The 27,510-nt window shown below is 43.7% G+C and overlaps 3 protein-coding genes and 1 long non-coding RNA gene across 4 annotated transcripts; 1 reads left to right on the top strand and 3 right to left on the bottom strand.

Moving 5' to 3' along the window:
* Positions 1-907: 907 nt before the first annotated feature.
* Positions 908-3,501, bottom strand: LOC129162804 (uncharacterized). Its single transcript, XR_008562801.2, has 2 exons — positions 2,815-3,501; positions 908-2,734 (listed from the first exon to the last, which is right to left on the bottom strand). It is a non-coding gene; the product is annotated as an uncharacterized lncRNA (long non-coding RNA).
* Positions 3,502-5,061: 1,560 nt separating this feature from the next.
* On the top strand, positions 5,062-6,069 carry atoh1b (atonal bHLH transcription factor 1b). The gene has a single exon (XM_054738933.2). It carries the CDS (start codon positions 5,185-5,187, stop codon positions 5,932-5,934), a length of 750 nt encoding a protein of 249 aa, XP_054594908.1. The 5' UTR covers positions 5,062-5,184; the 3' UTR covers positions 5,935-6,069.
* Positions 6,070-6,265: 196 nt separating this feature from the next.
* dok3 (docking protein 3) lies at positions 6,266-14,294 on the bottom strand. Its single transcript, XM_015971249.3, has 5 exons — positions 14,121-14,294; positions 9,437-9,739; positions 9,110-9,200; positions 7,349-7,533; positions 6,266-7,275 (listed from the first exon to the last, which is right to left on the bottom strand). Exons 1-5 carry the CDS (start codon positions 14,175-14,177, stop codon positions 6,499-6,501), a joined length of 1,413 nt encoding a protein of 470 aa, XP_015826735.3. The 5' UTR covers positions 14,178-14,294; the 3' UTR covers positions 6,266-6,498.
* Positions 14,295-14,520: 226 nt separating this feature from the next.
* Positions 14,521-27,023, bottom strand: LOC107392987 (probable ATP-dependent RNA helicase DDX41). Its single transcript, XM_015971134.3, has 17 exons — positions 26,857-27,023; positions 24,192-24,287; positions 23,949-24,099; positions 23,756-23,830; positions 23,610-23,670; positions 23,397-23,533; positions 23,241-23,313; positions 23,005-23,158; positions 20,318-20,454; positions 20,010-20,172; positions 16,340-16,471; positions 16,186-16,257; positions 16,006-16,102; positions 15,635-15,784; positions 15,474-15,545; positions 14,935-15,045; positions 14,521-14,820 (listed from the first exon to the last, which is right to left on the bottom strand). The coding sequence occupies exons 1-17, from the start codon at positions 26,881-26,883 to the stop codon at positions 14,684-14,686; spliced, it is 1,845 nt and encodes a 614-aa protein (XP_015826620.1). The 5' UTR covers positions 26,884-27,023; the 3' UTR covers positions 14,521-14,683.
* Between the last annotated feature and the right edge of the window lie 487 nt (positions 27,024-27,510).

Genomic DNA, 27,510 nt, shown 5'->3' with positions numbered 1-27,510 from the left:
TCATGAAGCAAGAAACAACTCGGAAGAACTGCCAAACGAGATGGGTCACTGTTTTCTAGTTTGAATAAATACTTTATTTCAGAAATGTTGTTATCTGTCTTCAGTTCCTTAATGTCAGCGACTCAAATGCAGCTAAGTATAATTAATAAAGTAGGAACAAAGTTTTGGCCTTTTGTGATAAGAATGGATTTGCTCTAAAGATGTTTTAGCTGACTCGTGCCATAAACCCCCCTCCACATTTATAATAATGTCGTTACAACCACAATGGTCTATTCAGGGTGTACTGGATAATAAGTGTCTATCCACTGCTGACAGCTCTCAGAGTCCCCGATGCTCGAGTGTCTGGAAGCCTTTCTTCTCTGGTTTGATGGAGCGGGTCTCTGCAGCCCACTCCACGTTCTCCTATCTGCCATATGGTGTGCTGCTACAGGGAACCGGCACGCTCACAAATGCCTTCACCCCGTCGTACATGAGCGTTTTAGGGTTGTTTCGATGGGCTTAGTCATTGTTCTAAGATGACACGGATAACTCAGCCTGTGTGGAGTGGTGGAAGAAGTGTTCTGTAACAGCGCGGAAATCTCATACCGTCCGTCCTCAGCGACGGTGATGCTAACTTCAAGAGCTCAAAACTCCTGTGGCACAGTCACATGTTGTGTTAATTGTGTAAACTTATTACGGTTAACTCAAATGAATGCGGCAGTAAAGTGAGTTGGTCATGGCAGGTTTGAGAAAAATAAACAAACAGCCTAAATTAAAAAAATTTAATCAGAGATCTGCTTTCAGACTTTTATACTTTCTGACGTGTTTAGTTCATGTGATCGCGTCTCTTTCTGTTCTTTAAGACCCACTTAGATGAATCTGATACATTGATTTAGTATATTTATGGGGGGTTTTTCTCTTAGATGTGTTATTTTTGTTGTTTTAACTGTTCTGAGCTCTGGCCGACACTGTTGTACATTTAAAGTGCTCTATTAATAAAAGTGAATCTGACACAGAGACGACTTTCGACTGGTTTTCAAAAATCCTGCTGAGATTACACACCAACTTCCAAAATGTAAAAATCACAGAAATGACTCATTCTCCATTCATCTTTGTCTGAAATGTGCTTAAATGAAAGATAATGAAAAGATTAAATAAGAGGCGGGTTTTTTCCTGAAGAGTTCGTTTGCAGAAACAAATATTGTTGTTTTTTTATAAATTTAAAAAAAACTGCATTTTTTTTTATTCAGGCTCAGTAAAGTCTGGTGATGTTGACGGGCGAGGGTGGCCCAGAGCAGCTGTGGCTACCATGTAGCTCATCCCCATTGTGACTGGTGTGTTGTAAAGCGCTTTGGGGGGTGCAGGACTCCAGAAATCCACTTACCATCAAAAATGGCTTTTATCTGTTTTTGCAGAAAACATATTGAAGAGGCGCGTGGCGCCGTGAAGCTGCTGCTCCATGGGACCACGGAGGTCCGGTTTCAGATATCACCACATTTCACTTCTCAGTTGCTCGAGCCCTGACAGGATTTCTGAACTTTTACCCTTCACTTCCTGTTCTCTTTCTGAGTTCAACAATTAGGCCTCTGCCACAGATAATATTAACTTAATGAAGCGCTTCTGTAAGGAGAATATTACTTCCCTTTCCCCAAATTAATGAGGCCGCTAATTGTCTTAATTTGCGAGCGAAACCCGGGCATTAAGCTGGCTAGAGAACCACCTCCGTAGCTTCGGGTGGGAGAGGATAATTACAGACTGTTGACTGCTTCCAGCATCATCAGCTTCCCTGGTTCTGCTCAACCATTGTGTTGAAGTCAAATCCAGGCTTTTGTAAGGGAATTAAATCGTCTTTAATTAAGAAACAAGACACACGAAGGTGAAGCTCCAGAGAGTTTCCAGATAAAACTACCTTTAAATTTTGGCCTAGTTATATTTTAACATTAAAACTTATTTTGAAGGCTTAGAACAAAATAACTTCCTCTTAGTTTCAGGAAATAACAACGAATAACTTAAAAAGTTTCCTTTTATATTCCCTGAAGTGTGTTTACTCTCTCTGGCGACCGAACGGATGTTGTCTTCTGTTTCCAGCCATGACGGGTAAAAGGAGACACCTTTGGTGTCACATTCACCAAACCCATTATAGGATTGTTTGCTTACAGTGCTGGAGACCGTCAAAGGCAGGACATTTTCTAATTTGATCCTGAAAGTTGTGTGTTGATGTAATTAGCTGTAGCTGTGGGCCACGGCGGGTCCCCGGGGACACAACAGAGCGGCTCTGAGCGTCTCCCCTGAGAAACACTCAAACCGCTTTATTTAGCAGAAATAAAAAAGAAATTGGAATTTGTCTAAAAAATCTGCATGAGAGGAACAATAGCACAGACAAATGTGAGCTGGTGTGAGGGCAGCTTTGACCTTCGACCTCTGGTGAAGCTCAGCTGGTTGAACAGCTACGCGCTGATCATTGGGATCTGAGTAAGAGTCGTGGAATAACCAGACGGGAGCGATGCCAGGTTCCATCACAAACAACGTGGGAGAGCTGCAGTCGTCTGTGGCTCTCCGGTCGCTGACTGGGTGAGACGTTGTGTAGCTATGGCAGTGAAAAGAGTTGTGAAATCACTGAAGCTCTTTGTGTAATCAGGTTGGTTTAGCACCTTTAAGGAGTTCCTGGTGGGTGCCAAGTTGTCTCGGTTGTCCTTCGCCATCATTTAGAGCCCCACGAACACAGAACTGTTAGTTTGAGGCTCGGAGACGATCTCTGCAAGGCAAATAAAACAGGAGAGTAGAAATTTCAAAAGTTATGTGTAACTAAATATACATGAATGGAATTGTTGATACCTGTTTTTTAAACAAACATGGTGGCTCAGACTGAAGCCCGATTGCTTTGCAGCAAGAAGATCACAGGTTTAGCGCTGAGATGAAACCGTTCTGCATCTCCTCCGCTTGCATGAGAGGGTTTGCACCGGGTCTTCTGACTTCCTCCCACAGACCAACCGATTAACTACATTCTTGCTGGGTACTGGTGTGTTTGTTACTGGTTGTTGATGGTTATTTTCTGTGTCCCTGGCGTCCTGTCTAGGGCGTCCGCCACCAGTGATGGGCTCTACACAGGAAGACGCTGTTACAGAAGATGAATAATATAATAAAGTTTAACGTCACTCATTTGTTGGCCAAATAAAAATATTTAAAGTTATAAAATCAAGTTCAGACTTTCCTTTAAGCCTCTAGATGAGTTTAAAAGTCCTGGTGGTTGTGAAAGGTCACTTTTGCATTTGATGCACTAAATTAGACCTGTGTACAGTAACACCCCCCTCAACACTCCCCCCCCATGGTGTCTTTCAGAAGGTCAGTAGAAGTTGACCTCAGAAATGTTCCTCACACCTCCTCAGCCTCCCCTGCCACTCCTCCGCTCACGCCCAGCACCAGATGGGAAGTGTAGCAGCGTTTTTTTAAAGTCTGCACGCAGGGTTACAGGCTGTTGCACTGGCAGTGGTGCTGAAGGAATGAAATATTCATGCAGTCCCCCCCCCCCCCCCCAACCCCAAAAAAACAGTTGAATGGACACCCCAGGAGAAGAACGTGCCGATTTATTCAATAGGATCAAGGGCTCATTAAACTGCTGGCGGAGAGGCAGGTCACGCTGATTTTCATTGACAGAGCTCAACCCCGGCGCACACACACACACACACACACTGAGAAGAACACGGTGGAAGGGTGGGGACGGCTCAGAGTTATAAAACATGTCCAAGTCCCCAGAACTAGTGTGCAACCTCTGGGACATCCCAGCGGACGGGTGTCCTTCTCCTCCAGTAATGGATGCCCTAATGAGTGATTAGCTCTGGGGAGTGGGTGTCGAGGCTCGGTGGTTGTCTTGGGGCAGCATATGGGAGACGTGGGTCACTCCGTCTGCAGCAGAGGTGTGTGTGTGGACTTGTGTGAGGTGCCAGGGGACACCAGCTGATAGGCACCGGCCAGCACCAAAACTCAAATTTGTGGCCTCGTTTATCATTCGCGCCCACTTCCACATCTTCATTTTGCCACAAGAACAGCATCAACAGGGAACATGAATAATAAATAATGACTCTTTAATAAAAGGGATGTTTTCATCCTGCTTGCTAAATGATTCATAAATGAGACGACTTATCTGTTATCATAGGCAGGTGTGTCTCTGGCCCGCTCTCCCACCTGTTCCTTTTATTGTTCTTCTGTAAATATGCAGGAAAAGATTGGCCTTCTTTTACTGTCTGTTTGAGAACAAACTTCAGCTTGTTTTCTTTTTCTATCTCCAGGGTCAGAGCCAATTAAGGAGTCAGTTAAGCCTTGCTCCTGAGAAAGAGGGGAAAGTTTGTTTTCCACGAGAGGTGTGGAGATATGGTTTAAGGTGCCAGCACTCGAGCTCTAAGGCGATATCATCACCTCGCCGTTCTGTCAGGATGTGTCGTCTGCTTACCGAGCAGCTTTGAAGAGCTGAGCATCAAAACCTTTGATGGAACGTAGATGCAATTAGCAAAAATATGAACACGTTCCCGACAGACAACGGGGTGTGGTGAAACTGATGAGAAGAAACAAGCATTTATGTCTCTGACAGATTTTGGATTAGAAACATCATTTAAAGTTTAAAGAGGTCAACAAAAGTCTGATGTGATCATCTGACGTAGCTGGCCTCCTCAGAGCTTTCATAGATTTGTACAAGTCTGAAGAGTTTCCACAGAGTGCCTATGATCAAATCTTTTGACAACAACCTCTCATGAAATCCTGATTTCCATTTTGTTGTTGTTTCAGCCACGATGTCTCTCTGCTGTGGGACTCTATCCTCTCAGATCGCCTCAGAATAAAGGATGTAAACCCTTTAGACTTCTGAACTTAAATAAATAAAGGCAGCTCTGAATACTCGCCTGGACCAGATAAAGTCTCTCATACAAACTTTCCTATTTCTTTTCCAGCAGACAGTTGACTGCACGCTCCTTAATGATTAATACCCCAGCTCCCCTCTGTTCGGGTAACAACGAGGTCGTGATTGAGTTACAATGCACAAAAGGAGAGAAAAAGTGGAGCTTTGTTTGATTGTTGTGAGACAGGGTCAGGGGCTGCGGCCTCCCGAGGCTGTCGGAGGGATGGGAGTGACAGCAAGGTGGCTGGGGGAGGCTATAAAGTGTCGGTGCAGCGCAAACCTCTCCAGAGACGAGACTCGACCTGTCGCTGCAGCGCATGACCTGCAGGCCGCGCACAGACACAGACATGGCCGCGAAGGCGCAACTCTCCAGCTGGCCTGAATATCCAGATGAGTTCGCCCTGCTGCAGCAGAGGAACTTGGTCGGCAGCGTCAAAACTTGGATTTCTTCTGATTCTGTTCGCGCTTTTCCAGCTACAGACACGCGGCTTTCCCCTGAGAAGATGGGAGAACTCCACGAGTGCATGTCCACAACGACAGCCATCGTCGAGGCCGGCCAGGGAGGAAAGGCTGCTGATGGTGGCAAGACGGGCGCGTTGGGTCCCCAGAGACACCGGCGCGTTGCAGCCAACGCACGCGAGAGGAGGAGGATGCACGGGCTGAATAAAGCCTTCGACGAGCTGAGGAGCGTCATCCCCTCCTTGGAGAACGAGAAGAAGTTATCCAAGTATGACACCCTCCAGATGGCGCAGATTTACATCACGGAGCTGTCTGACCTCCTGGCGGGTGTGGTGCACAAAGAGTGCAGGAGTCCGGCGGACAAGACCCCCAGGAGGAGTCTGATCCACTCCATCCGCCCTCCAGCCAGCGCGCAGAGCCAACCCCTGCTGACCGGAGAGCAGCATCAGCACCAGCAGCGAGAGCCACCAGCCTCCATCAACCACCTGATCATCCTCGGACCTCCACATGGCTTAGAATCCAGCGCATCGGGGGCCTGCTCCAGCAGCAGCGATGGGGAGTCCTCCCCCCTCAGCGACACGGAGGACAGTCATTGTGGGAGACAGTGAGACAAACAGGTTGACTCACCTTACAAGAGTAACTAAACTCCGCACTTTAAGGTTCTCATCAGGTGACTGCGTCATTGCTGACTGTAGATTTTATTTGTAATAAAAACAGGTATTTTTCTATTTATGGAGCTAAATTGTATTTTATGAAGGTTTTTCTATAATAAAGTTTAAAACATGAGCTTGCATTTTCCTTTATTTTGGCAGCAACGTATTCACGTTAAAGCAAAACGGAGGCTGCTGTTTTCCTGAATGACTTGTTTCTAAGTAAGGTGTGAAAGATCTTTCTGGTCCACCAGCCACTAATTAACCAACTACAGACTCATCAGGCCCAGTAACCAATGCACAAAGCCTCCAGCACCACAGTGGGAAAAATGGAAAAACAATTCCTTTTTCCTTGTGGCAACTGTCACAATAAAGAATGGATTTAAAAATCATTTTTCATATGAAAAGCACATAAAACCATCTGCGAGTGCAGGATGCCTGACAGCATGCTCCCGGTCGGGTTTACAGCAGTAAAGAAACTAACTCTGCCACATGACAGTTTATCGCAGCTCTTTATGGTAGCTACTGGAAAACCGTGGGGTTGCTGGTTCCGTAGGGAAAAGGTGGCTGGAACTTTGTCATGTCCTTGGAAATGATTTCAGCCAGTCTGTGTTTGAAGCTGCCAGGGGCCTCTGTGGGGCCGATGTGGGTGGGGGAGCCTGTGGCATCCTCGCCTTCCTTCATGTCATCCACTTCCTGGGTGCCGTACGCCCGACGGTCGCTGTCGTCTGCTGCAGACAGTTGCAGACTGAAGGGTTTGTAATCGACACATTTGTCCGAGTCCGAGGAAAACTTCTGTTTGCCCACAAAGGAGTAGGTGCAACCGCGAGCAACAGTCTGGGTTTCTCTGATGGAAGGATGCGAGGCTCTCCTCAGGTTGTAGTAAATGCTGTTCTCCCTGTTCTTCTCCTGATCCATAGCATCCAGGGAGTGGCACCGCTCCTCCTCATCCTCACCTTCCTCCATCAACTCCTTGCTGATGAGGCTCAGGTGCTTCACACCCTCCACTGAGGGGACACGGATGGTGGAGTATTCACAGACAGATCTGTCCTCTGTGTCTCCGTCCTCTCTGTCTGTGAGTGCAGGAGGAGCAGGGACCTGGGCGGCTGCAGCTGGAGGAACAACAGGGCGCACAACAGCAGGGACTGATGTCCTTTGGAGGTATTGGACACTCACGTCCTTCTTCACAGAACACTGATGAGCTATGGTCTGGAAGATCTCCGTCCCGTTTTGGGTCAGGAAGACAAAGATTCCTTCTCCTGAGTCACAGCGGCGTCCTGCTTCGATGCTGAAGCCTCCCTGCAGACACAAACAAAATCACACTTCCAAAACCAAGCTGTCTCTAATCTTGTGTCCTCTCAGACTCTTTTACCTCAATGTGTCCAAATTTACGCAGGAGCCTGTAGGGCCAGCAGTAGACGACTCCACCAGAAATGTCACTCAGAACCAAATCGTCCTTTTCTGTGGACACCAGATACTCTCCAGACAGCTTACACCTTTTAGACGCCTCGGTGGTCTGAACCTTCACTTGGTACTGGTTTGGTGCAGGAGTCCGGCCTGCCCGCGATAGCATAAACACACTCCATCAGGTGTGAACACACACTAAAGAGCAGCAAAGAAACAAACACCTCACGTGTTCTTGTTACCGTATTTTCCGGACTATAAGCCGCTACTTTTTTCCCACGCTTTGAACCGTGCGGTTTATAATGAGGTGCGGCTTTACTGAAGATTTTCCTTCACCTGCCAGGGGGAGCTTTAGCAGAAAGTGAAACAGGTGGAGGTCAAAAGTGGAAATCAAAGAAAGTGCTCATTTTAATTTAGCACATGCAAGCAGCCGGCACGACGAGGAATTTTTTTCAAATCCATACCCCCTCATCATGGTAACTACACGTATGAGTTCACATGATGCCGCATTTAAGTTGAAGGCCATCGATCTGGCAGTAAAGGAGGGAAACAGTGCTGCCGCACGTAAGCTTGGCATGAATGAATCCATGGTTCGACGCTGGAGACGGCAGCGGGAAGAACTCATTCAAGCCAGCTTCACCCCAGGATGATGACAGCAACACGGACAGCGACACTGACATCGTCACAGAAAAGGTATGTGACGAAGCTCTTCTGAGGCTGTTCAACTCCGACACTGAAGAAGAGGACTTTAATGGCTTTAGTGTACAGGAGGATGATGAATAACTAAACAACAACTTTTCTGTTTTGTTTGATACTGATCAGTTCAGTTATGTTCAATTAAACTACGTTTTCAATTCAGTAGATGTCTGCGGCTTTTAGCCCGGTGCGGCTTGTATTGAGGTGCGCTCTATAGTCCGGAAATTACGGTAATCGCTCCAAATAAAAAAAACAACTGAAGTTTTCAAAGCTGCAGCTTTCTGAGTCTAAAACATTTTAGCTTTTATGTTCGAATAGATTCATTTTGTTTTGGACTTTTGGAGAAATATTTGTATTTATGATGTTTTTACATTTTTTCACTGACAGAAAACCAGAACACAGCTAATGGCTACTGCTACTGCAGGACATCTGGCTGGAATTCCACAACAATTCTTTTGCAATAGCCATCAGATGTGACTCTTATGGTGATGATAAGAGCAATTTAGGGATTAGAACTGTTTACAGACACTTTACTCACTACGCTAGTTTGATCTCTGTTTCTCCAAAGCGAGGTTGTTCAAAGGGCTATCAACAGGTGAATTAGGCAAGGAAGCTTTATTTTTATAGCACATTTCATACAACGACGCGATTCAGTGAGAATTATTCAACGTTATGATCTTTCCATTGGCAGGCTGTGTTCTTTAGCCTCCTGAGTCTAAGTCAGAATATCAAGTACATAATTTACTCCTTTAGACCAAAATGTTTCAACTTCATCATTTCTAATGCTGGCATGAAACGATTTCCATTCCGTTTGTCTCAACCGCCACTTTCCTTAAGATGATGTAAGCAAAAGCAGAAAACAACATTTAGACAAGGAAACAGGTTACGGACTCCTCCGGCTCAGCAGTCCCACCTCTCCCTGATTAAAAACCTCCATTCTTATTTACATTAGTAGGCGTGTAGCTAAACATTTATCGAGCCTGACGAATGCAGTCGGATTCGTTTTACTGGACTATTTGGACAAAGACATTACCACTTTTCCATGATGAGTAAAGGTCATTGTCTGCCATGGTCAAGCCATTTCCTCTCTCAAATTCCCCTTTGTCTGCATCTCCAGGATCTTTCTGTAAACACGGTGGCACAGTAAACTTTACACACCTTTTATCACTCTTTTATGGTTTCAAAGTGGGAAGACGCAGGTAAGCTCGAAGTCGGCCCAGGCACAAGAATAAGAGAAGTTTCAGATAATGACTTTCATCTTCCTCATCTTATCAGGCCTGGGAAGGCTTCTCCTCGTCTTTCCCAAATCAAAATGTTGACTCAAAGGGGAAGCAGAGGGGGGAGAACAGGTGGTAATTACCTGGAAGGCAAGCAGACAGAGGGCGCTGATCCAGTCCGGGCTGGACGTGGAGGCGAAGGTGTAGGTGGACTGCGTGGTGTGGACGTAGAAGGCGGTGGAACCAGCAGGACAGGACTCCCTCACAGCAGGAGTCACACTGAGACAGTCACTTAGACGCACCACTTTCTTCTCTGTCGTCTTCTGCCGACCGGGTTTCATGTGCTCGCTGAAGGAGCTGGTGTCCGACATGGTGCAGAACTCCAGCCGGCCCACTCCAGTGGAGCTGGGCTTGAAGAGAACCATGCGTACTTTACGCCACGTCTTCTGAGAAGACAAGAAGGAAGAGACTAACAGTTCTTTCCCTTCCGATCAACACCACAGTTACGTGAATCCTAATAGCTGAGCCTAACACCTAATCCTGTTTTTACGGTCTTTCACGTCCACTTTAAATGCCACCATTATTCACGCTGATGGTGCTGAAGTGAACTCTATCAGTAGTTTTCAGACGGCTCATTGTTCCTGTGTATGAGGAACAACTGAAAGAAGGCAGAAACGAGAACTTCACGTCTAAATTCACCACCTCTTACCGTCCATCTACCAGAGTTCCAGATCTGACAGAAAATTCAGCAACAGAAATTCAAACAACACACAAGATGTGAAAGCATCTGTAGTAACAAGCTTCATTAATGTCAATGTGTTGGTCGGGGTTTTGATTAAAGCCACCACCTAAGATTAGAGAAAAACACAATACAGATTATTTTCATCGTTCTATTTGAGCCTAAAAGTGAGTTTTTATTTAGTTTTGAGCTGATTCCATCAAACATGTTGATGTTTGTGTTTGAGCGGATCATGTCTTGCAGCTAGAAGAGGATTCGTGGCTCGTTATTATTTATCCATCAAACTGAACCTGTTGCTCTATGGCTGGATTGGAGGAACTGATGATTTTGTCTTAGGTCCGGTTTCTGATTGGCTAGCTGTCACATTCAACAGGAAGCACACACTTGCGAGCAGACCAGGGTGCTCTTAACACACCACGAGGCAGGACCGTCTGAAAAAGTTATCTTTAGAGCCGTTACGGTAATCTGGTGCATCTGGTGCTCGTCGGAAGGGGAGAATCAGTGAACGAGGTGATAGCAGAGAGAGATTAATTAGATTGCTACTTATTTAACGTTCTGTAGATGGTTATGAACAGCAGCAGAGCTAGCTAGTAGCTAGTAGCTATGGCCTTTCCAGCTCAGGAATAACTGGCAGGAAATACTCCTAAAATCGTGTTTGCATTAGCCACTGATACCATTGCACCATAAAACAGTGTCTGTGTGCACAGAAGCACAAATGTAACTTTGGGGAGGGGGGGGGTGCCCCCACTTTTACCATTAGGCAGTTTTGATCCTTATTTTTACTGAAATTAGGTAGATTTTTTTGCAAATGAGGTCTGTTGGCCAACAAAACCACCAACGCTCAGCTGCTTTGATGACCCTTTAATGACCGCTCAGGTTCAAAATAAGTTTTGATAAAAGGACGAACAACTGAGTCCTTCAGGGGTACTTCTGAGTTAAAAAATGCTCATGAAATACATATGTGGAGTAACCAGGTAGGTAGGTTTTTACCGTTGCAAATCTGCAACGCCTGCCTCCAGAGGGTTGATGACCTCTGGCTCTAGAAGGGATTCTTAATTACTCCTAGAGTTGCCTCATTGCCGGATCCTCCTCTGTTTGTTCGGACACTCAGACACATCACATCAATCCTGGACTTCTCCATCAGGTTCAGTCTCAGAGGAGCAAAAAGCTCCCAGAGAATCAGCCGGTGGTTTTCAGATGCTTAAAGGTAAAGCAGGAGATTTTATTTAATTACCGTTAATGGTGGTGGGAGTTTTTAGTGCAGTAAACAAGCAGCAAACTCTAAAACAAAGACTGATCGTGTTGGAAAGTTTAAGCATGATGGATCAAAATGCAAATTGCATCCTGAGCTGCTTCCTGTTCCTGTAGATTATATTTGTGCTTTTCATCACAGCGTTTTGCAACATCCGGATGGTTTGAGACACAAATGGAGCTAGTTGTTCATTTTTTTTTTGGGGGGGGGGGGGGGGGGGGGGGTCTTTTATTAAGTTCTCGTGCTGTAGTCAACATCCACATGGAGGAAGTTGAAGACCGAGCTTTGGACTCCCACAAGGGAATTGCACCAAGTCACTAGATCAGATATGTGGCAGACACATGAAAAAAGAGCCATCTCAGTCTGTGCAGAAAGAACAGGATGAAGTCTCAGCACTGAGGTCTACCAGAGAAGCCCACCCCCACAGACCAGTATCTGCTCTTTGACTCACATCACGCACTGGAGCACAAACCATCAGAATCAGGCTGAGACCAAATAGACCAAAGAGAAGGAAAAGGACCAGAGACTTGTGTGGACAGCCACTCCAAACCTACAGATTCCCAACAACTAAATCTGGAAAAGGCTCCAAAGCAGCAAAACATGAGAACAGCAGGCGCTAAATAGGTGTCCCCATATTTGTGGAACCTGAAAAGAAAATTCTCCAAACACAACTCCCTGATGAACTTTAACACCACCCTTAGACGGAGGACGAGACCCCCAGAATAGAAGCTCAGTGGTGTTTCATCAGCAGTGCCGGTCGGTGGGGGCTCTCCAACAAAACAACAATCATGAAGACTGGACTAGACTCAGGGGTCCATCTGCACGTTTGAGGTTGATGTTCACACTTTGGACAGAGGGGACAGCTGGACCAATCTGTGTCAACTTGGAAGAACCTACATTGAACAAGTTTCCATCTACTTTCACTTCTGGTATCAAAAACCATCTGATAGAAGAACTGAATAAAAATATTAAGTTGGGTTCAGAACTATTAAAATGAATCCTCCCACATGCTGCTGTGGCTTAACCATTAGTTCCTCTTTTTGCTTGAGACAGACGGGCTGCTGCCCGCAGAAATGTTCCTCAGGTGTGAGCAGCAACAGGGGTTCGGTTTATATAAATAATGAAATAAAAAGTTTTTATGTCTGTTTTGGACTTTTTTATAAAACCACCTTGAATTTACATTTGAACTTATTTGCTCCTGGACCTCTGAGCAAGCCATCATATTTGTGAGGAGACTGAAAAATGCCGGCTGACCTTATTGGTGGGTCCCTTTAACAGGCCAGTTTAGGAACTGGTCTGAGGATGCAAAAGCTACTTATCATTCGTTAGAGGATTGTTACAGATGAGGACCAGAGCAAAGACAGTCCACACATCCAGCCCATCAACTGTTCACCCTTTTCCTTCAGGCAGAAGACTGAGCAGCCACAACGTCTGGACAACAATGCTCCTGAGGCTGCGAGGCTCACAAACTCTGACCACTGGGCCTTTGATCATTGCAACATTATTAATAATGATTACCGCTATTTTCATTTATTGGTGTGGTCTGGTCTGAGCGACACAGTGTGTGATTCTAACAGGCCGTTGAACCTGAGGTACGTAACTTGAGCTGGTGCTGTTTGGTTGGTTGGTTCAGCCAGCAGCATTCAGGGTTTCAGGCCCCTTCTGTTGCTAAACAGCTAAAAGGTTTGGGCACAGTCCTACTTAGTGCTACAAAAACTCTTGCAGGAAGTGCAGAAAACAAAGATCTAATATGTATTTTCTTGCTTTCAGCAGATCAGATGGTCTTTACTCAGGGTTCTGCTCTACGGTATGCCAATGTTCCTTAGCCGGTTCTCTAACAGAACATTCACTTAGATTGCAGACTGGTACATTTGATACCACTGATATGTTTCCTTTTACACTTGCTTTCCTGATGAATATAAGAAATCTGAATAGTAAAAATTGTATTGAACACCATGAGATCCAGTTGAAACCTTAAACAGAATCCTCTTCATGGGATTCTGGCTGAAACTGGTGAGAGGCATAACTGATTTTAATGCAGGTCATTTATCTGCTGATGCAGCACAGGACTAAACTCCATGGTGCACAGAAACTATTTAGTTTGAATTTCTAAATGTATTAAACCTGCAGAGGTTTGGGAGAACCAACTAAAATATCTGAGTCATTGTTAAGAGAAAAACTTTGGAATTTGTTAATTCAAGTCTGAGTTAACAGTCACGAGCTTTGGGTAGCGACCGGAAGAATGAGATCGCGGATACAAGCGGCCAAAATGAGTTTTTCTTCACAGGGTGTCTGGGCTCTCTCTTAAAGATATGGTGAGAAGCTCGTTCATCTGGGAGGGGCTCGGAGTAGACCTGCTGCTCCTCCACATCGAGACGAGTCAGTTGAGGTGGCTCGGGCATCTAGTCAGGATGCCTCCTGGACGCCTCGCTGGTGAGGTTTTCTGGGCACGTCCAACCAGGAGGAGATATAAAGAAAGACCCGGGTCACGCTGGAGAGACTATGTCTCTCACCTGGCCAGGGAACACCTTAGGATTCCCCGGAGGAGGTGGCCCAAGTGGCTGGGGAGCGGGAAGTCCGGGCCCCCCTGCCTAGGCTGCTGCCCACGGGACCCGACCCCGATAAGCGGATGACGATGGATGGAATTTTTAAGAGAAATTTGACTAAACTCATTATGATTTTAGACAAATATTTAAAAGTTGTACTAAACCTTTTTCTTTGCCGTTTAAAGATGATATATGGTTTAATGTTTAGCTGTAGCAGTTATTACATCTGGTCTGTAGATATTTTTAAAAATCTCCCGTATTAAAGATCGACGTTGATCTAATAAACTTACCTTTCCAAACTTAACTGTCTGAAGGTGCAGCATCCCCTCCTTGAAGATAAGATCCATGCTTGTGAGTTTAGTCGGTGAAACGGCTCTCACACCAGCACAGGAACTGCTGCTGTGTTTAAAACCAGCTGCGATTGGCTCGCTTTAGCCCTCCCACGCAACAAGAACATTTCTTTCCATGACGTCACCAGCAGCTTTTTCTAATTGTCAACGCGTCTGCCTCTCAGTAAAAATAATCACTATCTATAACCCAGCTGTTTCACAAGAAATGGTACACAAGTGTGTGTGTGTGTGTGTGCTTTCTTGAGTCCGACTTCCCTTTGCATAGTTCTGTAACTTTTGCAACTTCCTCACAGGCACAACAAGTGGCGCTACAGCATTTTTATATAATCCAGTTTGGAAACAAGATTAACAAAAAGTTTTATTTACAATTTACAGAAGAAGAAATTTATACCAAGAAACGTCAGAACAACAGGGTTACGTTTAGGTCTAGGTGATCACTTCCGTTCAGCACCATATGGGCAGTCTGGGGATGCTGGATGGGTTTTATTCTGGGGATAAAGCCCCTAGAAGTCCATCGAGCTATGAGCCAGGTAGTCTTTGCGCCCGATGTTGGTGACCTGTTTGGTCTGCATGGCCTCCAGCTTGGGACAGTCTGTGATGCGATGGCCGAGACCGCCGCAGAACGTGCAGCCCCTCTCTCCTGAGAATCGCACAGATCAGACACGTTGGAAAGGTTCTGAACAGGTCAACATGCGATGCAGAGGAAACGACGCAACAAAGAACGAACAGTAGGAAACAAGACTGAACAACTCACCTCCGATGTCCAGCATGGTTTCGTCTCCCGTCTGCAGCACCTGGAGGACCGGAGGAACCTTCTGCTTGGCTTCAACCAGCAGAGCTTTTAGATCCATCAGTACAGATTCGTCTACAAGGAGGCAGGCAGGGAAACACACACACACACACACACACACACACACACACACTTCCTGTTAATGTACAGTCTAACTATGCCATCCCCTCCTCAGCAGCATACAGTAAATGCAGTAGACCTAAGGCTTAACGGTACAGTGAGAGATCTCTTCCTGGAGCATTTTTATGATTTCACTTGAAAATTTCTTCACATAATGATGGAAACAAATTAATTTAATGTTTATAATTTATATGAAACTGTTCACATCACAGGTTGATGGCAGGCTGTGCCCAGAAAACCCCAAAATGGATCGGATAATAAAAATTTAAAATGCTTTTTGTATGAATCCACTTTCATTTCACAGATAATTAAAGCATTTAGAAGAACATGAAGACCTGTGAAGTATGGCTTTGCTGTGGATATATCAGTAGAAGTTTTCTTACCACAGCCTTTGTTGATGAATGTTGTAGCGATCCCAGTCTTTCCAGATCGACCAGTTCTTCCTATTCTGTGGACTGAAGTGGGAACATTTCCATCAACAGGTGTGGGAACACTGACAAATGCATCATGCCATACTTGTAAAAAACAGAGATGACAAAAGTACCATAGTTTTCTATCTCTTCAGGCATGTCGTAGTTCACCACGTGCTGAATAGCAGGGAAATCCAAACCTTTGGAGGCAACATCCGTGGCAACTAGAACATCTTTCTTTCCTTCCTTAAAAGCCTCGATTGCTTTAGTTCTTTCTTCTTGATCTGGAAGGTAAACCAACAGATATTTATTCAATAAAAGAAGCTTTTCCTAACATATTTCTGCTCCGTAGAACCTGGTCACCTTTGACAGTATGGTGACGCCTGGTGGTAGAAAGGAGGAACTACATGTGAACTAAAGAATTTAAATGAATACAAATGTCTTGCTGTTTTATCTGCCGTGTGTTAACAGCTCTGTTTTCCTACAAAGACATGTTTCTGCAGACCTTTGCCTCCATGTATGGCCACCGCCTCCACTCCCTTTAGCAGCAGATACTCATGGATGGCATCCACATCGGCCTTCTTCTCAGCAAAGATCAGCACCTGTTAGATAAACCGTGACGTCAGGTGTGTTTGCCCTTGTGCATTTCAGGTGTGTTTGTACTCTTCCATGTGGAGGGACTTACTGGAGGTGGCGTTTTCTGCAGACACTCCAGGAGGTACACCATCTTGGCCTCCTCTTTGACGTATTCTACTTCCTGCACAAGAATGGAAACATCCAGCTCTGAAGAAAATGTGACACGGGAGCAAGCTCAGCTGAGAGGAGACACATGAACGTACTTGGATGACGTCTAAACTGGCAGCTCCGGCCCGGCCCACGTTAATAGTGACCGGTTTGACCAGAGCGCTCTTTGCAAAGTTCTGGATCTTCTTGGGCATGGTAGCACTGAACAGCAATGTTTGTCTTTGTCCCTAGAAGAAGAAGAAGAAGAAGAAGAAATGATTCAGAAGATGGGGTTTCTTTTTTGTCAGTATGATACTGTTTTCCAGCGTCCTTTTGTGATGAGGATGAATTTTGGTTCTTCTGACAAACACTAAATCCAGCATCTCACTGGGTTGAGCGTTGGTGATAAATAGTGAGCAGAGATCACGAGGGAGTTTCCAGAATGCCCAGAAACATCTGTGGAGCTGTCCATGCATGAGTCGCAGTGCCTCACACTTACGTTGTTCGACTTTAAAGAGCAAGTCACCCCCAAATCAACTTTTTTTTGCTGATAAACTAAATAAATGAGTGTCTAAGCAACAGCATTTGTTGCATTTTTCAAACATGAAGTGGGAGTGGAGTTAGACTCTGGTAGGGGGTGACTTGCTCTTTAAAGAGCAAACATACTTCACTCCCACTTCATGTTTGAAAAATGCAACAAATGCTGTTGCTTGGCAGACCGAGAAGGCGGAGCCGCTAGCAAATACAAACACACACAGGCTCACAATGGAATTATGACATCATAATATACCAGAAGACATCATAGCATACCTCTTAGCCAATAGCGGTGGCAGAGTTAAATTCAAATACAGTGCAGAATTTTTCCCTGACGACGGCGCAACACTGGCAGAATATTTGAATTTTAACCAAGATGCACTGAACTGCCAAATTATTGACGACACGTGTCTGCAGCATGATTAGACACTCCTTTATATAGTTTATCAGCAAAAAAAAAATGTGATTTGGGGGTGACTTGCTCTTTAAACAATTAAAGGTGAAATTTTCTCTCAGAATTGTGACAAAGTAACCGCTCATCTTTCAAACTCCCGTCTCTGATGCTTTTCTGTTCCGTGTGCGCCAGTGAAAAGTGCAAGGACAGCAGCTCTGGGAGGAGCTGGAGACCGTTTTCATATGTGCTACGTGCACAGTATTAGCCCAACTTCACAAATGACGGCCTAATTAACAAGCGACTGCTTTTAAATGCGATGGGAAGCCATCCCAGTTTCAGTCAAATCTAATCCGGAACTTGCATTTTGTGGAAGTGAAATAATAATCTGATTATTGCACTAATCATTCGACAAATGTTGTTAAGTCTGTACTACTGGAAATATGCGGACTTATTGTGGGGTTTGCAGCACGGATCCGTGTTTCTGTCAACTTTGAACACAGCAGCTGCTTCTGCAGCAGCAGGTGGACGGAGACGCGCTTGTAAAGGAGACAAGGTCACGTTGGTTATACAGACCTGCTTTGGCTTTAAGGAGGCTGATGTGGAGTAGAAAAGCATCCTCGGTTTACCCTCTGATGACCATAATTATAACAGGGCCACCTGGTATTTTTTTAATCTTATGGCTGTAAAATTGTAATAAAAAGTGCAAAGTGTGTGTAACTCTTTTTTTCAGATCAACCTCAGCTTTCAGTGTACGGTTTGTATTTAGAATTTATTTCTATTAAAGCCTTAAAAAAATCAGCTTAAAAGTGAAAAAAGCAAAAAACGGATTTGAATTTTTTACATTTATTACTGAACAGGAACTTCAAAATTACTGGGCAAACAATTTAAACTTTGAACTGTAATGCATCTATTCTTAAAAAGCTTGAACCGTGGCATCTTTTTTTTATAGCAGTTTTAAGACCATTTATTTTTGTAAACTTTCAGACGTTTTTATTTGACGGTAGACCTTGAAGCAGTTTCTCTCCAGCTGCAGGCAGAGCGCACCTCACACTGCCATGGGGTGCTTCTCTTGCACACTGTGCACTGCTATACCAAAAACTGTTGTTTTAGCAAAAATAATTATTTATTGTAAAAAGACAAATAATGCTGGAATGAAGCTGAATCTTACAATTAGCAAATAGTTGAGGGTTGTTCAAATTAAAAAAATAAAGACTGAACAAACATTCATACCCTGGTTCACTGGAGATCTGTCCTTCTTCATGGTCACTGTCTTCAGATATAAGCCTTCTGGGACACCTAATAGATCGTGTTGATTTTCTTTGAGGCATTTCCATAATTTCATGCTGGCTTTTTATGCTGATTAGCTTCCCCGTTCCGTTATCCGCTTTCACCGCTCCGTTTCAATCAGGCTGTACAGCAGGATTTCCCCTCATAGCGATATTTTCCCTAACTCTGATTGCTTCATGCTGTAGATCGTTGGAAAGCTGCTTTTATGTACTTTTAGGAACCATTGGAATTATTTGAATCTGATCAGCCGTTCAAAAGTTATAAAACGGAGCATTTTGGATGACAAACTCAGCACGTCTCTGAATCTGTGTTGTGATTCGTTGAGCTCAAGACATGGAATCCTGGTGGCTACCGTAATGTATCGTATATGCACGAAAATCCCCATTTTTAATCTTTTCAGCACTTTTAGAATTTTACAGACATCTTGAACGGTTCAGGAATTATGGTCATGAGAATTGTGCATGTCCAATCCTGTCGGCGGTGACAGGTTGGTAATAAGAGGGTTAAATATTCTGGGCAATAAGAAAGTCCTATCTGCGTTAACAGCCCGTCAATGCAAATGAGCTTGACGATGCTCGTCTGCAACGCCTGCCTCCAGAGGGTTAAAGAAAATAGAATATAAAACATGTTTTCAGTTATTTCACTTCTCGGGTTAAGTACATAACTCCACAGGTGTTCATTCATAGTTTTTACGCCTTCAGTAAGAATCTCCCAATGTAAATGGTCATGAAAATAAAGAAAACACATTGAATGAGAAAGGTGTCCTATATATATATATATATATATATATATATATATATATATATATATATATATATATATATATATATATATATATATGTGAGTGTGTATAGCTGTAAATATATATACACACACTTTCAAATTTCACTTGTTATGTGCCATGGATTACACAAACGATGTCTGTGAATTTTAAAGAAGCATTTTGATACCAGGAACACACTTATTTTTGAACGGGGGGAAACGCTATTTTAGGTTTTGTGTGAAAATAAGTCCAGGACCACAAATGTGCTTCACCAAAGTGACGTCATCGAACCAGACACGGAGAGAAACAGGGATAATGGCTGTAAGTTCAGCAAACCTCAAATGCTTCCTTCAGGAGGAAAGAACCACCATTAATCTGGCCATGTGGTAAGTAGCAGCTACGCTAGGGGAGAGGAGATTATGTGGTGACGTCACATATACGACGTGCTGATGTCTGATTTGTAGTCATGCTAACAACAAACTTTTACAAGCTGATAAATCTCAAAGTATGTGACAGGCGTGGTCAAAACACCCATCATTACTTTTCATTTAAATAGAAGTACAACATATGTGTGATCCAGGGCGTGAGGCTAAGCGGATTAGAAAATAGCTCTTTTAGCCTCGCTGACTTTTATTTTTTCGTTCTTCCGGAGACCCATGAGCCGACCAGAAAGGGAGGAGACGTGGGCTCCCTTCACCCTGGCTACGTGACTCGGTCACAGTTCAGTGTTATTCGACTTGGTGATTCATTTGGTTTCTCAAAATTTGGGTCTCCAGCCAACTGCCAACAGCTGAAACTCAAATTTCACCTTGAAGTAGGAGAAGATGGTCCTGATGTCTTCCTCGAAACCCATGTCGATCATTCTGTCTGCTTCATCAAGAGCCAGGTAGCGGCAGATGTCGAGACTGACCATCTTCTTCTGCAGCAAGTCCATCAGTCTCCCAGGGGTGGCGACCATCATGTGGACGCCGCTGCAACAGAGCAAACAACAGATCTGTAGCATGACAGGAACGTATGATCAGAGTTTGTGTTTCTCCCTTCAGAATGACTATGTGTTAATTATGCTAATCAGCTCTGACCCCAGTGACCCCTGTGGAGTTAACTAAGCCCACTCACTGTTTCACCACCTCCATCTGCTCCTTGACGGACATTCCTCCGATGCAGAGGGCAGTGCGCATCTGGGGAGCTCCTTCCTCCTCCAGCAGCTTGCAGTAATACTCAATGATGCCGTGTGTCTGCCGCGCTAACTCTCGCTAAAAATAAAAACAGGACGGAATTGGATTGATATAAGCTTTCATGGCTCTCACAGCTAATTCTGTTATGTTTCAGCCCCAAAAATTATTTCAAAAACAAACCAGAAAAAATCATTTTATTACAGGTTTTTTTGAGCATCTGTTTGTTTTTGATCTTCTCTACTGGGAGATTTTAGGCTGATGACCCTGTTTAAGCACCAAAAAGGACCAGTCACAGCACACAACTGTAACACATTCATGTGGTGGTGTGGGTTCACTTCTAAAGTCATTCACAGGGGCGGTCCTAGCCCATTTGGTGCCGTGGGCAAACACCCCACACCCTCACCCCCACCTCACCCACCCAACTTTTAAATGAGTGATTTAAGTCATATAATGTTTAAAATTTTATATTATATATAATTATAGTTAATACTGCTTCAGATTTTTATAAACAATTTCTAAACTGATTTTCCAAACTAGTGCAATCTCATGGAGAGAGTGATTTATTTATTTAGTTATTGCTAGGTCAACTTGAAAACAGAATAGTAGTTATAGCGTGTACAAACAGCCAACAAACAACGATTACGATTGGTCAACACTGACAACAGGAGACAAATCATCAACGGACTTCATTCGGTTAACAGCTGAAAATATTTGTGTCTAAAAAGGTCCAAAAGACCAAATAAACAACAATGGTGTCTGATCTACTGTCTTACCTGGAAGGTACACCGCAACATTTGTAAAAAGATGTTTTCCTTACTGAAGTTTCAGGAAGAAGCAAGCACATCTACCTGCCATTCTACATCTGCTTGTTGGTGTCTTTTACTCGACTCGCCTCCTCGCTTTCTGTTTTCCTAAAATGAGCCCCTGAGTACTTTAATTGTCCTTCTTCAAACTTTGTTAATTTTGCTCTCAGTAAAACATCCACCCCCCACCCCCAAGTCGAGAACAACGTAAGCTGTTGATGACCCACTCTTTGCAGTGAGCAGATTCATACAACCCAAATGAAGAAGGCTGAGTGAAGAAGCAAGCAGCTACCACTGCGCACACCCCCGCCCCTTCCCCCAGGCAGCAGCGAGCAGCGCGCACAGAGGGTACAAACAGCTGTTAAGAATAGATTTTATCGTTTAGAAAATGCATCTGTGCAAATTATAAGTGTCTATCTTATATATTGTCATGGCGATTTTGTGTTTGTTGTTTTATTTTTGTGATCTGGTTAGCCGCTTAAGCAGACCCTCCCGCCTCCCTCTGCAGCCCCCAGTGAAACAACCACCTTGCTGCTCCCCAACCTGCAAACGAGTTAGAGAACCGGTCGGTACCTGTTTGTCAACAATGCATGAGGTTTCTTTTTTTTTTTTTTTTTTTTTTACTTTTTTATTTAATTACCTATTTTGCCGCACTGGGCAACTGCCCAGGTCGCTACCGCCACTACATGCAGTTTCAAACATTTAGTGTTTATTTTCACTTTTTGGGTTAATTAGTTTATGAATCACATCAGTGAATAAAGGGACTGAAATTTTACTTTCCTGCCAAAAACAAACAAAAAGGGCCTCTATGAAGTGATAAGTGGTGGACTGCTTCCTAATCTGCAGTTAAAAGTGAAAACTTAAGCAAAACAAACACAATCTGGGTTGTCCTGAATGCAGCTATGAACGAGCTTTGCACAAAATGTGTTATTTTAAAATCTCAGCGGCTTCCAGATGTTCATTTTAAAGGTTCTGCGTTGGCAGTAGCACTGAGGCACACAACAAAATTCTATCTTTCATAAAACTCCTCTTTTGCATTTGAACTGAAAAGGATCCGTCATTGGAACGGGGAGCCTAAGTCACCCCCATCTACTTCCAGACCACGGGTCAAGTCAACGGGGCCATTAATGCTACTTTCTAACTCCGTTTGTTACGTGCCACCGATTTCACATATGATGTCTGTGAATTTTAAAGACACATTCTGATTGCAAGAAAGCGCTTATTTTTAAATTGGGAAAAAGGTTATTTTAGGTTTTGTGTGAAATTACGTCCAGGACTACAAATGTGGATCACCAAATGGAGAAAAGCCGAGGAAAAATGGCTGTAAGTTCAGCGAACTTCGAATCCTTCATTCAGGAGAAAAGAACCACCATAAATCTGGCCATGTGGTCAGGAGCAGCTACGGTAGGGGGGAGGTTATGTGGTGCAGGATATACCAACATCTGATCAAAAGACCACACATTGCAAAAAACCCTGGACCCTTCTCTCTCACACACACACACACACACACACACACACACACACACACACACACACACACACAATCTTCCTTCTACCAGACATTTCACAATTTCAAGAGATAAAAAAGGAAAAGTCACAAAAAGTGTGAGAAGCTTTACAGTAAATTGATGTAAAATTGTTTTGACCAGTTTTCACTCCAAACCAACAGAAATGTCATAACACCTCGTTTCTCTGCTGTGATATAGCGGCTCCAGCGGATTACCTCAAGGTGCTCAAGAATGTAAAACAAAGCATTGCAGCGCCAAAAACACCAACTGTGACCGCTGCGTCGTTTAGAGCAAGCGTAAGGTTTGATCAGTCTTACCGAGGGACAGATGATGAGTCCATACGGTCCCTCTCTCTTAAAGAACGGCAGCCTCTTCTCCTGCTCAAGGGCAAACATGATGATGGGCAGGGTGAAGACCAAAGTCTTTCCTGATCCAGTGAAGGCGATGCCAATCATGTCTCGACCTGACAAACTGCACACACACACACACACACACACAGTTGACCAACAATTTACTCACCCACACAGGCGAGCGAGGCTCGTGTTAGACTTACACCGTGGGGATTCCCTGGATTTGAATCGGAGTTGGGTGCACGATTCCTTTCTTTTTTAAACCTTTTAGGATCGCTTCAAACACAAAACACAGAGAGGTGGTCAGCAGTGAACCACGAGGAGCAAGCATGTCTAACGTGTGGGACGGCGTGTCTCACCTGGTGGAAACTTCATCTCCCTGAAGCTTTTGATGGGAGCGGGGATTCCCTCTCCATCGACCAGAATGTGGAACTTCTTCCTGACGCGTTCGTGTCGTGTGTCCGGCATGTTCAGAATGTAGCGTGGTGCCTTCCAGCTACCAACCATATTCAGGATGAATGAAAACAAGACAAAAACAAACATTATGACAAGACCACAAGTCCAGCACTCACCTGGTTTTGATTGGGTCATCATAGATGATGCCTTTGGCCATTTCCTTCACAGACATCAGAGCTGACAGAAGACACGAGGCACTAGTCACAAATCTGGTTTTTTATTTGCTGAATGGATCATGAGAAAGGTAACAGTATTACTGTACCTCTGCCTTCTGCAACACTCTCAAGAATCTTCTCTTCCTCCTTCAGCTGCTTCTCTTTGGCCGACTCTTTACGAGCTGCACACACACACACACACACACGCCGATACATTACAGAACTCATCTCATTCAGATAAATAACACAATAATAAAGCATCTGTCATGAAATGACGAAGATCAAATCTGAACTACAAACCTTCTGCTTTTTCCTTTAGATGCTGATGCTGATCAAGAAGACTTATATTGGAGCGCGGACCCAGACCCTCGTCTTCATCCCGCTGCTCTTCTCCAGAGTCCTTCTGCTCCTCATCTACGGCCTTTCCCCGCAGACGTAGCATCTTCTGTAGCTGTAGAGGGAACATGACAAGAGCCTACGTTAACACACACTCACCATGTCTTGTTAATGACGCATCAAGGAAAAAGACATGCAAGATTTTACCATTTGTTGTTTTCGAATTTTGACGGGAACATAAGGAACATAGTCGTCATCCTCCGACCCTTCTGAGCCAGACTTCTCTTCCTCTCCATAGGATCTCTGCAAAACAAACGATGTTGACCATAATTAAAGTTATCACGATAAGCCTAGGGGTGTTTCTGCCTCCGCTCAACCCAGAGATCTGAACTCTAACAGTTTCTACACACAGCCAGCTCTTCAAAACAGAAATGAAGAAAAGGGTAGCCAGTGTAAAAACAGATACTGATGCAGCGATGAATATAAGTCCTTTATGTGCAAATGGGATGACATAACTAGAATAGCTGGACCCCAGTATACATTTTAATATTTGCAACACTGTAACAGGCTGGTTTCAGCAAAACAAGCAAAAAAGAAACCTGAACGGACTGAAAAAATTGAGAAGTGGGGACTGGAATAAATAAACATTTGCAGATGATTTCACACTGAATGACAGCATTTTACCGACTGACCCATGTCCACGTGGATAAACACAGAGAAGAAAAACAATCAATTGACTCTGAAACACACTTGGAGCTTGTCAAACTCAGGCCCTCATGTCAAATCTGGCTGGGCGGTGTATTTTCATTGACCAGAGTCTGGGGGCCACAGCAGCAGATGATCTGTCACCTTTGGTCTTTAGCCTGGTGCTGCACAACCAGTAGGCTTTGATCACTGGACCTCAGGGACCTGCTGGGGGTGTAGGGACTGAGAAGATCGCCAATATAAGATGGTGCTTGTCCACGTAAGGCCCTAAAGACCAGGACCAGGATCTGGAAAAGATGCAGTTTTTCTACTCTAAGACATGGCTTGTTAAAAGCTGAATTATTGCATTTTCACTGAAGGAAATGATTATTTTTTGGTGTTTTGTTGTTGGCCTGTGAAAAAGAATTTACAGCAGAAATTAACGTGAAAGGCTATAGATAGACCTGATAACAAATGCCACTGATGTGTTTATTTTTAAATTTAATTGCTTGTGGGTTTATAATAAACTTTGTTTTTTCCAGATTCACTATTTATACAAAACTAATGTTTGTTTCCATATAAAAAAAGTTTAACATTATTATACTGATCCAGGATCCTCTGAAGGTTTCTTCCTGTTAAAATGGAGTTTTCCTCTCCACTGTCGCTACATGCTTGCTTAGTATGAGGATTGCTGTGATTGCTCTGACACTAGTCAGTGACTCCATGCAACCTGCTTGTTTCCTTATATAGGAAACGTTTTATTGATTGGTTAATGAACTGAAATCAATTGGAATGTTTACAGTGTGAAGTGCCTTGAGACGACTCTCGTCGTGAATTAGCTCTATATAAATAAACTGAATTGAAATGAATAAAAAAGTCTACCATTACATATCCAGCAGTAGGAGAAAATGTGCACATCTACTGTCAGGTTTTCATAAATGTTTTGCCCTCCAACTTCGTACTAGTTTTTAATATTGGCCCGGTGTGAATGAGTTAGACACCCCTGATTTAAATGAAAAACATTTGTTATTACAATGATTAGAATTGTTAGACCAAGTCTGTTCAGAAACGGATCTATAACGCAACAAGAATGTAGATGTTACAATAAAAGCCTGTTTAAAAAAAACGGATCACGTGACTTAAGAGTGTCTAAACTGTAGGCTGATGTTTACATGAAGACTAATACAATACGGCTGTGGAAATCTAGATCCAAGGACAAACTTACTAAAGGACACAGTGCAGAAACACTTCTGTCTTAATAGACAAAACAAACAAACTAACTAATGAATGAAACAAAACAACAAGATGGTCAAATCAGATGCTGGCCAAGTACAGCAGGCATGTATGTGACATCGGACCGGAAGATCCCTTCTATCAGTTGGAAACACAGTTCAGGACAATCAGGACGCTCAGGACAATCCAGACTTTTCTCATGCATCGTTCCACAAATGTGGAATGACCTTCCAAGCACTACCAGAACAGGAACTTCCTTTTCAATTTTCAAGAAACTCCTGAAGACCCTGCTCTTCAGAGAGCATCTTCTTAACCAGCACCTTGCCTGCACCCGTCCCCCCTCTCTACTATCCACTCCTTGTTCCCTACTCTCCATGACTGATGTCAAGTTGTTGTTGTTAGCCTCAAGGGCAACATGCCGATTATCACTTGTAAGTCGCTTTGGACAAAAGCGTCTGCTAAATACATAAACAAAAACAGTTTCTTCCTTTTAAACATTGACAAAGAACAAGGCCACTGGGCGGTTTGATGACAATAGAATAACTCACATTTGGTTTTGGGAGAGTCGTGGTTCATCTCTTCCGCGAGACAAGCCACTATACATAGTATATTAAATGTTTAACTTGACATTAATTCTGGGGAAGTAATCACGTTAGCATACGAGTTTATATTTACCCCAATTATTCATATGTGAACAGATGTGTAGGTTTCAGACCTAATGACTTAAGTTAATGTTGAAGAAACAAAAATTAGCTGAAATGCTTAGACTCTTCAAACGTGCTTATTAATGATCCTTTTATATCCTGCACCATAACCCGAGTTAATTTGCCAAATATTTACTTTTCAATTTTAAGATCGACTGTTTTGTTTGACGTAAGTTATACGTTCCTTAGCGGTGTAGCTAATATTAGCTTGTGTAAAAGCTTAATCCGAACGTTTTATGGCCTGAACTTACCTTTTTGGGACGACTTTCTGTCTCCATTTTATTCAGAAAGCAAGAAACCTGTTCTAACGCAAGTATAACTAACCGTAAATGATAAAAACACAAGTTATTCTATTCTGCTAACATGCATCGTGTAGCATGTTTACGTCACTCTCCGCGTCAGCGTCATTTGGAATCGTAAAATATTCAATGAAGATCCCGCCTTTCTCGCCTCTGATTGGCTAGAATGGCAAACGGTCTTCCCTCTGTCCACCAGCCGCCAACAGAACTTGTTTTGGGGAGTTTTTTTTTATTTATTTATTTTTAACCATGTCCTGTCCGGCTGTGAAGCAATCAGAACTGATGTCTGAACTGTCTGAATGCAAAAGCCTTACAGTTTTATTCTCTTATTCTCAGTGTCTAAGTCACGCCCATCTACTTCCGGACCATGGTGTCCAAGGAAGGTCCCGCCTTTCTCACCTCTGATTGGCTAGAAGGGCTCTCCTACGATTGGCTATTTCGTGAAAGAGGAAACAGTTCTCCCTGCTGCAGCAGGTTTTTAAGTTTACAGCCAGATCTTGAGTTTTTTGAAGAAAATTTAAAGTCATTGCTATAATAAACATCCTTTCTTGTTTTGCAACAAACCAGTTTCAGTTTCTTTCGTAAAAGAACCTGAAAAACGTCAAA

This window comes from Nothobranchius furzeri, chromosome 1, assembly GCF_043380555.1.
Source record: "Nothobranchius furzeri strain GRZ-AD chromosome 1, NfurGRZ-RIMD1, whole genome shotgun sequence".
NCBI lineage: Eukaryota > Metazoa > Chordata > Actinopteri > Cyprinodontiformes > Nothobranchiidae > Nothobranchius > Nothobranchius furzeri.
This window is presented reverse-complemented; position numbering and strand designations above follow the sequence as displayed.